The sequence below is a fragment of the Mustelus asterias genome, chromosome 8 (assembly GCF_964213995.1).
Source record: "Mustelus asterias chromosome 8, sMusAst1.hap1.1, whole genome shotgun sequence".
Lineage (NCBI taxonomy): Eukaryota > Metazoa > Chordata > Chondrichthyes > Carcharhiniformes > Triakidae > Mustelus > Mustelus asterias.
Genome location: NC_135808.1, coordinates 84,949,035 through 84,961,252, shown reverse-complemented (window position 1 = coordinate 84,961,252; position 12,218 = coordinate 84,949,035). Strand labels below are relative to the sequence as shown.

The following is a 12,218-nucleotide window of genomic DNA, read 5'->3' as shown; positions in this document are numbered from 1 at the left end:
CTCATAATTTTATAAACTTCTATCGGGTCGCCCCTCATCCTCTGTCTTTCCAGGAAGAACAATCCCAGTTTATTCAATCTCTCCTCGTGCATTATCTAGTTTGTGGAGTGCTGCATGTCTATGGTGGTTAGTTTTTGTGCAGAGGTTTACGAGTTTTCCATCTATGTGGTTTTTAATACTCACACCAGAGGACAGTATCTTTAATGAGATGAATAATGACTGACAGGCAGATTGTAATAAGCATAGGAGCCATTAAACAGCCTTGCTGAGCACCAGTCCGGATTCACAGAATCCTACAGTGCAGAAGGCAGCCATTCAGCCCATAGAGTTTGCACTGACTACAATCCCACCCAGGCCCTACCCCCACAACCCCATGCATTTACCCTAGCTAGTCCCCCTGACATTGAGGAGCAGTTTAGCATGGCCAATTCACCCAACCTGCACATCTTTGGACTTCTGAAAGGGATGGTTGCAGATTTCCGACTCAACACAATTGTTGTCATATCATCATGAAATAGTTGAAGGATTGTGAGGAAGTTTCTTGGAAATCCAAATCTCTGGGGCACAGTCCACAGACCCTCAATGATTTTCCAAGTCAAATATTTTGCTCAGATCAATGAATGCAACTTAGAGTTCTGGTGTTGTCCTTGAATTTTGCTTGGATTTGTCTGGCAAAAAAGACCACATCAAAAGTTTCTCTGGAAGATCTAAAGCCACACTATGTTGCTGGGAGGAAGTAGAGGATTCAGGAGAATTGTCAGGATTTTCCTTCCAATGGACAAGAGGGAAACAACCTGACTGGACAGTCCTGATTAAGTAGCATGGCTTTCAGGTGTGATGCCTTTGAATTCCATTCCAAGAGTGGCTGCAGTTTAAAAGTACTTCATTGGCTGTAAAAATGCTTTGTGACATCCTTGGGGAGCAGGATTCCCACTTGTAATGATCCTTTTATTTAAAATTTCATAACTCATTATAAATGAATGTTGAACAGTTAGCAAAACCTTACTTATGAGAACATTACAGTTCACTACTTCGCAGAGCTTGGATTGTTTTTCAATTCAGAAATGTAGGGCTAGGGCCAACAAAGAAGGTTGAAAACAGAAGAAGAAATCAGATAAAAAGAGCAGTGGTTCGGTGCTATCGAGACTGGGGACAAAAACTTTCAGACAGCAGGGTTTCCCACCTTGCCACCGATCACAGAAGCCCTACAACCATTTAATATTCCATGGAGTGTTAACAGGCTAGGGATAGGAATTCCACTGCACACTCAGGTGGCTGGTTGTGTTGGTAGCTCTGTAATCCCAGCAATGCCAGGGGCAACACCATCCAGGACTAGAGCCACAAACAGTCCCCAGTTTCTAAGGACCAAGTAAGTGTGGGGGGTTCTCACAGCAGGGAGGGGAGGTAGTCTTAATGCAGAGAACATGGAAAAGGGTGAAGATGCGGAAAGGGGAACCTTAAGGGAGGTACTTCAAAAAATCATAGAATCATACAGCGCAGAAGAGGTCCTTCAGTCCATCGGGTCCGCACCGACGCATTAGAAACACCTCAACTTCCCCCTAATCCCATCAGCCAGCACTTGGCCCATAGCCCTAAATGTTATGACGTGCCAAGTGCTCATCCAGATACTTTAAGGGATGTGAGGCAACCCGCCTCTACCACTCTCCCAGGCAGCGCATTCCAGACCGTCACCACCCTCTGGGTAAAAAAGTTTTTCCTCACATCCCCCTAAACCTCCTGCCTCTCACCTTGAACCTATGTCCGCTCATGACTGACCCTTCAACAAAGAGGAACAGCTGCTCCTTATCCACTCTGTCCATGTCTCTCATGATCTTGTACACCTCGATCAGGTCACTCCCCAGTCTTCTCTCCTCCAACGAAAACAACCCAAGCCTACCCAGCCTCTCATAACTTAAATGTTCCATCCCAGGTAGCATCCTGGTGAATCTCCTCTGCACCCCCTCCAGCACAATAGCATCCTTCCGATAATGTGGTGACCAGAACTGCACACAGTACTCTAGCTGTGGCCTCACCAAAGTTCTATATAACTCCAACATGATTTGCCTGTTTTTGTAATCTATGCCTCACTTGATAAAGGCGAGTGTCCAATATGCCTTTCTCACCACCCTACTAACATGTCTTCAGGAATGCACTTCAGGAAGCATAGTCGGGAACATGCTCCTGTCTATATCAACAGTGACGAAGTAGAAATGGTCGAAAGCCTTGATTTACGTCGGGAAAAAGATACGCACTGACTCAAGAACAGCTTCTTCCCTGCTGCTGTCAGACTTTTGAATGGACCTACCTCACATTAAGTTGATCTTTCTCTACACCTTAGCTATAATTGTAACACTACATTTTGCACTCTCTCATTTCCTTCTCTATGAACGGTATGCTTTGCCTGTATAGCGCACAAGAAACAATACTTTTCACTGTATACTAACATATGTGACAATAATAAATCAAATCAAATGCCCTTCCGCTTTCTGAGATCTGTGGACAAACACGCCAAGGTCCCTTTGTTCCACAGAACTTCCTAGTGTCCTACCATTCATCGAGTACTTTCTTGTCAAATTATTCCTTCCAAAATGCATCACTTCACACTTTTCAGGGTTAAATTCCATCTGCCATTTATCTGCCCATTTGACCATTCCATCTTTATCTTCTTGTAGCCCAAGACACTCGGCCTCACTTAACCACCTGGTCAATCTTTGTGTCATCCCCAAATTTACTAATCCTACCCCCACATATTCAATGTCATTTATGTAAATGGCTAATAGGGGGCCCAAACACAGATCCCTGTAGTACGCCACTGGACACTGGCTTTCAGTCAATAAAGCAGCCTTCTGTCATCTTCCCGTCTCCTACAACTGAGCCAATTTTGAATCAACTTTATCAAATTACTCTGTATCCCTTGCAAATTTCCCTTCATTACAAGTCTCCCATGTGGGACCTTGACAAAGGCTTTGCTGAAATCCATATAAACTACATCGACTACACTACCCTCGCCTACACACACGGTCACCTCCCCAAAAAATTCAATCAAATTTGTTAAGCATGACCTCCCTCTGACGAAGCCATGCTAACTATCCCGGATAAAGCTTTGCCTCTCTAAGTGAGATAGATGCTCTCCTTCAGAAGTTTCTCTGATAGTTTTCCTACAACTGACTTGAGACTCACTGGTCTGTAGTTCTCTGGTTTATCTTGACATCCCTTCTTATTTGGTGGAACCACATTAGCTGTTCTCCAGTTGTCCCGTGGCCAAAGAACAAGGGCCCCTGCAATCATCTCCCTTGTCTCCCACAGCAGCCTGGGGCACAATTCATCTGGACCTGGAGATTTGTCCACTTTTAAGGCTGCCAACACCTCTAATACTTTGTCTTTCCCTATGGCAATTTGCTCAAGAACCTCAGTCTCTCTCCCTGAATTCCATACCATTGTCCTCATTCTCTTCTCCCCCTCAATCCCACCCGAGACCCAAGTAGGGCAACATGTAAGGCTTCCTCCTCCTGTGAACACCTTTCGCCAGCATCAAAATTGAGGCCGGATGCAAAGCGGACCTTAAGTAGCCGATAATTGACCACTTAATGGTTTGCTAATATGTAGTTTCATGATTTATATGTTTTAGGAATATAACTTTTAAGCTGGATATTGAAATTTTTGAATGCAAGATAAATTGAGAAGCTGGCAAACAGACCTAAGCTAATTGCAATTCAAAGGGTGGCCTATATTTATTTAATAAGATCAGGGTTAGAAGTGGGGAAACATAAAACAATGGGTGATCTATTTAAGTTTCAGGGTGGAGATGGGATCTGACAGCTATCTCAATAAGAGATTTAAATTATTCATTTGCTTTCCCAGAACAAAGTGACAGTTCGGCAGTTGGGGATAATTAGTTTAAATTTCTATCTGGGGCATTCCAGGTATGCCATATTGCCATGCAAATAGACCACTGGGAAGTTTTTTTTTGGTTGGATTTTATCTGTGTGATTTCTCACAGAAACAGACAGTTGGAGTTGTAGTCAACCTGGTAGCAATTTTGAGGCAAAAGCAGAAAGAGGATCAGTAGCAGTGGGCTATTAGAAACCAATTTCTGATTTGAAGTCACCATGCAATCACCATGCAAAAAAGCAACAAGAACCATGCTTGAGCTAGGGAACCTACAATCATGAAGTATTGAAGGAGAGTTGGAGAGTCACATAGCCAGATCATAGTGTGTTGATGAGATATTCAGATTTAAAGTACAAGTGCTTACGGAAAGAGAGTCATAGTAGTGCTTGCTTTGTTTAAATCTTAAGACAGTAAATATGTTTTGTTTAAAACATGAAATTGTGCAAAATTATTTGGGTAAATAACTGGGAGTTCATATATTTTTTAAAGTTTTGGGTCCCTACCAAGATTATATCAGACCTCAATTGGGGTGAGGGTCGGCCCTGGGCCTCATCCACCCCATATAAAATAGAGTGCAGATTGGGGGATGGTGGGAAGGCCACCTATGGGGAATGTAACATGTAACAGAGCATTGTTGGAGTTTAGGAATTAGAGAAGAAAGAGGAAACTTTCAAAGATATAACAAAATGGAATACAAAATGAGTTTTTCCAGATGCACAAGAATGAAATCAATCAGCAATTACTGTTTTGGATTCAAACAAAATCATACTGGAACATTTAAGCCAGGAAAATCATACACTACAGAAGATAAAATGCACTACACCCCAGATCAATTACTTATTAAATTTGAGACTGTTCAAGATTCAAATAAGCAAAAATAGCATTCTCTCAATCATAGAATCAAAGAATCCCTACAGTGCAGAGGGAGGCCACTCAGGCCATCAAGTCTGCACCAACCACAATCCCATCCAGGCCCTATCCCCATAACCCCATGCATTTACCCGAGCTAGTCCCCCTGACACCAAGGGGCAATTTAGCATGGCCAATCAACCTAACCCACACATCTTTGGTCTGTGGGAGGAAACCGGAGCACCCGGAGGAAACCCACGCAGACACGGGGAGAATGTGCAAACTCCATAGAGCGACCCCAGTCGGGAATTGAACCCGGGTCCCTGGCGCTGTGACGCAGCAATGCTAACCACTGTGCCACCCAATTAAGATAAAGGCAAAATACTGTGGATGCTGGAATCTGTAACAGAAACAGCAAATGCTGGAGAAACTCAGCAGGTCTGACAGCATCTGTGGAGAGAGGATAGAGCCCATCTTTGACTTGAAATGTTGGCTCTATTCTCTCTCTACAGATGCTGTCAGACCCGCTGAGTTTCTCCAGCATTTGCTGTTTCTCTCAATCATTGTTGTGCACTGTTGGCAGGCCTTCTGAACAGTTCTGGTAGAGACACAGTTACCTTTAGTGACAGCAATACAAAAGAGAAAAAAATATCAAGCACCGTCAGTTGACAATATCATCACAAGCTCTTAACAGTTTTATGCATATTTTATTTCACAAACTGGACCAGACCATGTTTTCAACTAAGACAAAGCAGAGATCATTTGGAACAATCCTATGTGTAGATTCTGCTGCTCAAACCCCTTGGCATTGTGACTCATGAATTTACAAAGTCAAATTCATTAATACAAGATTTCACCGCCCATTAAAAAAAAATCAACTCCACGGATGCAAGTGAACCAGAATGCTACGTGAGAAACAAAAGAGAACAGGCGGGAAAGTATAAACCTAAAGACGATTAGAAACTGTAACAGAAGGATGCCATGCTGTGAAATGTACAGAATTTGTCAATACACTGCCCCTCCCCCAAACATTTTCTGTCAGGATGTGTGGATTAAATTGCTGTCAAGAATATGAATGAGGGGAAGAAAGCACATAAGTCACATACTTAGGTAATAAAATAGTAACTAAAGCAATGCATGAATATAACAGAATCTATAGAAATGTATGTTTAAAAGCGTTTTCTAATTACAACTATGCTACTCTAAATAAACACAAGGCAACATTTGCATTACAAAAACGAATGTCATACGACATTGTATAGACGCTAAAAAAGACACGGCTGGTTGAATTCAATACATGAGAAGCAGATTATTTGTATCAATATTTGCAAGAATAAGGGGTTTAAAATAAATTAAAGGATATGCATGCGTTAAAAAAAGGGCACATGGCCACAAGTGGTGACAATAGCTTACCTGAGCTGTCCATGGTGCTGCAGAGGGTTGGCTGCGGTACTGGGCCACTCGCTGCTGTCGAGGCTGCTGCTAGCACTGGGGCTGGGCTCACCGTCTGGACTGCTTCACCTGCTCGCACCTTGCTGTCCAAATCCCCTGTCCTGCTATCCACCAAATGCAAAGATTCGTAACCGTCATAATTGGTCTTCTTGCGATAGTTTCCAAGAAGGCTCATGGGGCACCAGGAGGGGTCAGCAAACAGCTCATTTATAGACAAAGGGGGGCAGAGCCAGGCATGACCTTGTGCGCTGAACTGACTTCTTCAAAGAAAAATAAAAGGAAAAAATAAGGAATAAGGCTTTTGTTCCCTTGTCAAAAGCCAGAGGAGGGCGGAAATTAATAAGGGCAAACAGCCTGCCGTTCCCAATTCTCCACTTGCAAAGCTCGCCGCCAGTTTTGCTCTCGCTGCTTTAGCGGCTCCTTATCTGAGCTTCCGCCTGGCTTCCTCGCCGGAGAGCTCAGTGGAGGCGGTGTCACCTCCAGCCTAGAGCTGCCTGCAGCCTGCCTGCAATCCTGTCTGCCTTTCAAAATGCTATTGCTGATGCAAGAATTCACTTATCATTACTTGAGAAATATTGCACCCGATTTAAAATTAAAAACAAGCTCGATTTTGACCAGCCTCGTTTTTCCCCATTAATGGTGATAGTGATGGTCTTATCTAGCGCTGTCCCTGGGGAATTATTCCAGTGACGCCCAGGCCTCTGGCGTCTCACGCGATTCACTGTTCTTGAAGGAGGAGGCTATTCAAAAAGACATTGGAACCTCATCTTATCAGTATCCCTACACACGCCTTTACTGCAGTCGCTGCTGGATAGTAGTGAGGAGAGAGGTGTTCTACCCTTCATAATCTGCAATGTATTAAAGTCAAGCATATTGCATTTCTCCTTTAAAAAAAAGTGACTTCCATTTTCTTCATTCCTTGTAAGAGTAGCTCTCACTTATTTTACCATTCTTTTCCTCGAAAAGACAATCATTTAGCGGTGAAAACCATAAATATATTAGCAAGCCAGCTTACTGATACACTTAGGGGGGGGGGGGTAAATAAGACTAAATGATAAGAAACAGGCAAACTTCATTCCTCACCCATCAGTTTTTAAACTGGATGTGTGAGAATTGTTCCACACACAGCTGAAGCACGAGAAAAAACGAATGTGGCCCATTTTATCGCGTCACCCTCCCCCCACACACACACCTCCCCACCACGCCTTCTTTAGCTGAAATGAACATCAGATAGAAAAATCACAACTACTGGAGACACAAGATAAAAATATACACCGAAATTGACAGCTGATCGAGTAACATCTACAAGAGAAAGGTTTGTTAATATTTTAGGTGTACTTTCCCAGGTACAGGTCTTCTGGAGAGTTTTACCAGAAGAAATGTTAATATTTATTTGACTTTTAAATGTTGATTCCCCTGCTGTGCTTGTCTGGTTTTGTTCAGAAAACAGTTGCATCCCTCAAGGAAATATGTATCAATACAACAGCAAAAATTCCTATCGTTTGTTACTTGCAGCAAAATCAGAAATCCATTCTCATACATAAAGAGAAAGCTCTTTCCCCACTGTCTTTGTACCTGGAAAGACCCCCACTAAACTGACTGCATGCCTTTATTATAACAACACGAGTTGGCAAGCACAATTCAACAAAAGGAAAAGATAAAGTTTGCAACGACATTTGGATAAAGATTGTGCCTCCTTAATCTCCTTTCCTAATGATGCTGATGAATGTCAGATTATCATTACTTTTGGTGAGGAGTCAAGTTCAGCATGTTGCAAATATTTCTCATCACAGATCACAGCCACGAAGGTCAATCATAATCAAAGATTGCACTTTCCAAGTTTTGCTTCCAACACTGGAAATAGACTTGTGGACCATCTGAACATTTTGAATGCAAACATTTTCTGCTCATATGAGCAATAGGTTACTCTAAAGTCTCCAATGGCTGGAGTCGTACCCACCACAAAGGAAAATAGTCATTAGAGGACAATCACCTCACCTCTAGGAAATCACTGCAGGAGTTTGTCAGGGGAGTGTTCACGGCTCAACTATCATCAGCTGCTTCATCAAAAAGGTCAGAAATTGATTTGTTAGCTGAAGACTTCAATGCTCTGTCCATTTGCAAATCATCAAATGCTAAAGCAGTCTATGCCCACATGCAGCAAGGCCTGGACAACATTCAGTCTTGGCTGCTAAGTGGCAAGTGATATTTGTGCCACAAGTACCAGGTAATGACTATTACCAACAAAAAAGCACCTAACCACCTACCCTTTACATTCAACAGGGTTACCACTGAATATCAACATCCCAACACTCAGCACTGACCAGAAACTTTACAGGACCAGCTATATAAATATGGCAGCTACAAGAGATTGTCAAAGGCAGAAATGTTACAACAAATAATTCATCTCACTCACATAGCTTTTCTACCATCTACAAGGCACAATTTGTTTTACCCAGGGCTGAAATGGTTACCACAAGAGGTCACAGGTTTAGGGTGCTGGGGAGTAGGTACAGAGGAGATGTTAGGGGTAAGTTTTTCACTCAGAGGGTGGTGGGTGCGTGGAATCGGCTGCTGGTAGTGGTGGTGGAGGAGGCGGATTCGATAGGGTCTTTTAAGAGACTTTTGGATAAGTTCATGGAAGTTAGTAAGATAGAGGGTTGTAGGTAGGTGATGTAGTATCAATCGAGCAGAGAGTAGTTGTGAGCAAGACAAATAGGCTTTTATTAGCAAGAACGTGGAGCCATCCCTGTCGGTGATCTGGTCTGAACTGAGAGCAAGGTGGAGGAGCCACCGCCTTTATACCCAGACCAGGGGGAGGAGACTTGGGCGGAACCGACAGGGATGTGCCACATATACAGGTACTGAGAAATACTAACTACGGTGGTTAACCACTACAGATAACAGTGGTTTACCACAGTAGGGACATGTTCGGCGCAACTTGTGGGCCGAAGGGCCTGTTTGTGTTGTAGCTTTTCTATGTTCTAAATCAGGAGTGTGGTGGAATAGTCTCCATTTGCTTGGATAAGTGCAGATCCAATAACAGTTGAATCAGCCAGATTGATTAGCTTCCCATCCAGTCTTAAATGTGGGAGCAATGTGTACTATCTACAAGATGCAATGCAGTAACTCAAGAGTGATTTATTTGTCTCATTTGAAAAGTCACCCCTGGGGAGAAAAATTGGTTGCACAAGGCTGGAGGCCTTGTTTTCTAACCCACAGCCTGTTAACAACTGCTGGCAATGCCTTGGAATTCAGGAGTCACAGAGCTGTTTGTTATATTTACTTAAGCCCCCTTTTTTAAAAAAAATTGTACAGGTAAATAGCCAGAAAATAAGTCACAATTGAGCCTGCCTAAGGTCCGCTATAAATCTTAAAGATGTAACTAAAGGCCAAAGTGACAGGGATTTCTGGGCGAGAGTAAATAGGCAGTTAACCTTGTACTCTGAAATCATCTGCAAGTTATAAATGAAATGAATACCACAGCACAGAGAGCCCCAACTTCAAGAGGAAGCGATTCTGGAATGCAAACTGTACATTTGTAGCTTAACTGTTTGTTAAGTATAAGCACTACAAAAAGATTCCAGTTTGTTGTTTGATGGAATCGATGATTACAAAGCTTGTGTTTTTTGAGACAGACTCTAACTGAAAAGAGAAACAGAAATGGAGACTGATGGCCTTGCAGTTTCTAAGAAACTAAAACAGATAGGAAACCAAAACTACTGGAGAGTCTCAAAATGGGTTGAGAACCATCAGGGCTCAATAGTTGATCATTCCAGTGATGCAGCACAGACAGACTGAAGAAGAAAGGCTAGATCAAGAAGCTGAGAATAAGCAAATCTACAGTTTCTGCAGTTGTTTCTGTTACTCAAATATCACACTGGTGGATCTATGCCATCCAAACCATCATAAGCAGAGTTGAGCTGGTTCTGAGTCTGAGTCAATTTTGGTGAAGTCTATGCCCACAGAACTCACGTTCGTTGTACACTGCTGTCGACTGGAGATCAGGTTAAATTCCTAGAAGAGGCAGAGCTGAAATTGTGTATTTGGAAGACAATTTTGAAAGACTTTGAGACTGAAATTGAAGACAAATATGCTGAGTGGACTGCTGAGCCAATTCATAAGATTTGGCAAATATAGTGTGTAATTTATAATCAACAACAATTTGCCTTTTAATTCATGTTCAACTCATGTTGATTTTGGGTTTTAAAATGTAGGTGGTTACCTCTCTATAGTGTTTGCCTTTTTTGTTTCTTGTAAAAGTAAAAATTATTTTGATTTAAAGAGTGGAATCTTGTGGCTTCATTCATTCAGTAAATAACTGGGATTGCAGATAATTTTCTTTTTCAGAAGTTACTGATATCAAACAATACAACAACGAAATTTAATCACAACAATTGGGAAAACAATTTACCATCCAAGATTTAAAATAATATACACACCTCCTTATTTATTGTATAAAATATATAGCACAAAAACTGTGGATGTGTATTTACATCTCTCAAATGATAGCAATATATTGGAGCAAAAATTGTTTTTTGAAATATTTTTCATCCCTGCTTTCACGCCTTCTGTTCAATAACACCTGACAGTGTGGGCGGGTAACTTTAGTGCTGAAGAAAGATGCCTGTACACTAATTGTCTTTCATTCTGTTCTGTGTGTCTTATGCTTTCAAACCACTGTTTAGAGGCAGCCTGGCAGCTACCATTTTGTGCAGACTGTACTTTTCATTGAGAGCTATTTATTGCATTTAACAATTTACATATCTCAATCCAAACAGTAATTTAAAGTAAGGCTTACATTAACACTGCAATGAAGTTACTGTGAAATTCCTCTAGTCGCCACAGTCCAGCACCTGTTCGGGTCAATGTATCTAACCAGCACGTCTTTCAGAATGCGAGGGGAAACCGGAGCACCCAAAGGAAACCCACGCAGACACAGGGAAAACGTACAAACTCCACACACACAGTGACCCAAGCTGGGAATCGAACCCGGGTTTCTGGCACTGTGAAAGGCACTGCTAACCACTGTGCTAAAACCAAAAGAAAAAAAGAGCATCACAATAAATTAGTTTTTCCCATTCTTTGGATGGCTTTACAGGGAAATGAATTCCCTGATAGCACATGGCCTTCGAGACAAGTTAAAAAACAAACCAGCTTTTGCTCCAATATATTATGCATAACATATATTTCAATACACTTGGCAATCAGTTTTTGCATTATATTTGTTCTTCAGTGTCCAAAAGAGATTAACATATTACTTTAAATCTTGAAAGGAAAATGGTTTTGCAATGAACTAGAATGCTGATCTTGGGGTGGCCATCACTGTTTAGAATGTAAGAGCACTTTGAGAAGGCTGGCAAAAGATGTTCAGTCCTACTCTAATGTCATCCATTGATCAGTGGCGGCACTCTTGCCTTTGAGTTCAAGGCCGCTTCTTGGAATCGATTGTATTATCTAGGGTGACACTTCAACACTGTACTGAGTGGGAGCTGCACATTTGTAATATCCTATCATTAATGAGGCGTTAAATCAAGATCCTGTTTGCCATCATATAGATTTTTTTTTAATCCCATGAAACCAGGTTCTTCCCAGCATAATAACTGTTTATCCCTAGTTTGTCGATACTCTCTGTCTCAGTTCACACAAGCAGGAGTGAAGCACAAAAAGCTGGTAACACCCTGGAAAATAGGAACAGAAGTAAGCCATTTAACCCCTCAAGTCTGTACCATTATCCAGTTAGGTCATGGCCAATCTGTATCTCAAATCCATTACTCTGGTTTGTTAGCCGTGCCACGTGATAGTGAGGAGAGGAATAGGGAGAGAGAGCAGTTGAACACGTGGTTACAGAGATGGTGCAGGAGGGAGGGTTTCAAATACCTAGATAATTGGGGCTCTTTCTGGGGTAGGTGGGACCACTACAAACAGGATGGTCTGCACCTGAACCAGAGGGGTACCAATATCTTGGGGGGGGGGGGGAATTTGCTAATGCTCTTCGGGAGGGTTTAAACTAATTCAGCAGGGGG

General features: G+C 42.2%; 1 protein-coding gene across 2 annotated transcripts in view; it reads right to left on the bottom strand.

Moving 5' to 3' along the window:
- dnajc6 (DnaJ (Hsp40) homolog, subfamily C, member 6) overlaps positions 1 to 6,619 on the bottom strand; it is a 104,700-nt gene extending 98,081 nt beyond the window's left edge. For both annotated transcript variants that reach the window (XM_078219367.1, XM_078219368.1), the window contains exon 1: positions 6,154 to 6,619. In XM_078219367.1, coding sequence (XP_078075493.1) covers positions 6,154 to 6,367 — 214 coding nt within the window. In that variant the 5' untranslated portion in view covers positions 6,368 to 6,619. The remainder of the gene's footprint in view (positions 1 to 6,153) is intronic.
- Between the last annotated feature and the right edge of the window lie 5,599 nt (positions 6,620 to 12,218).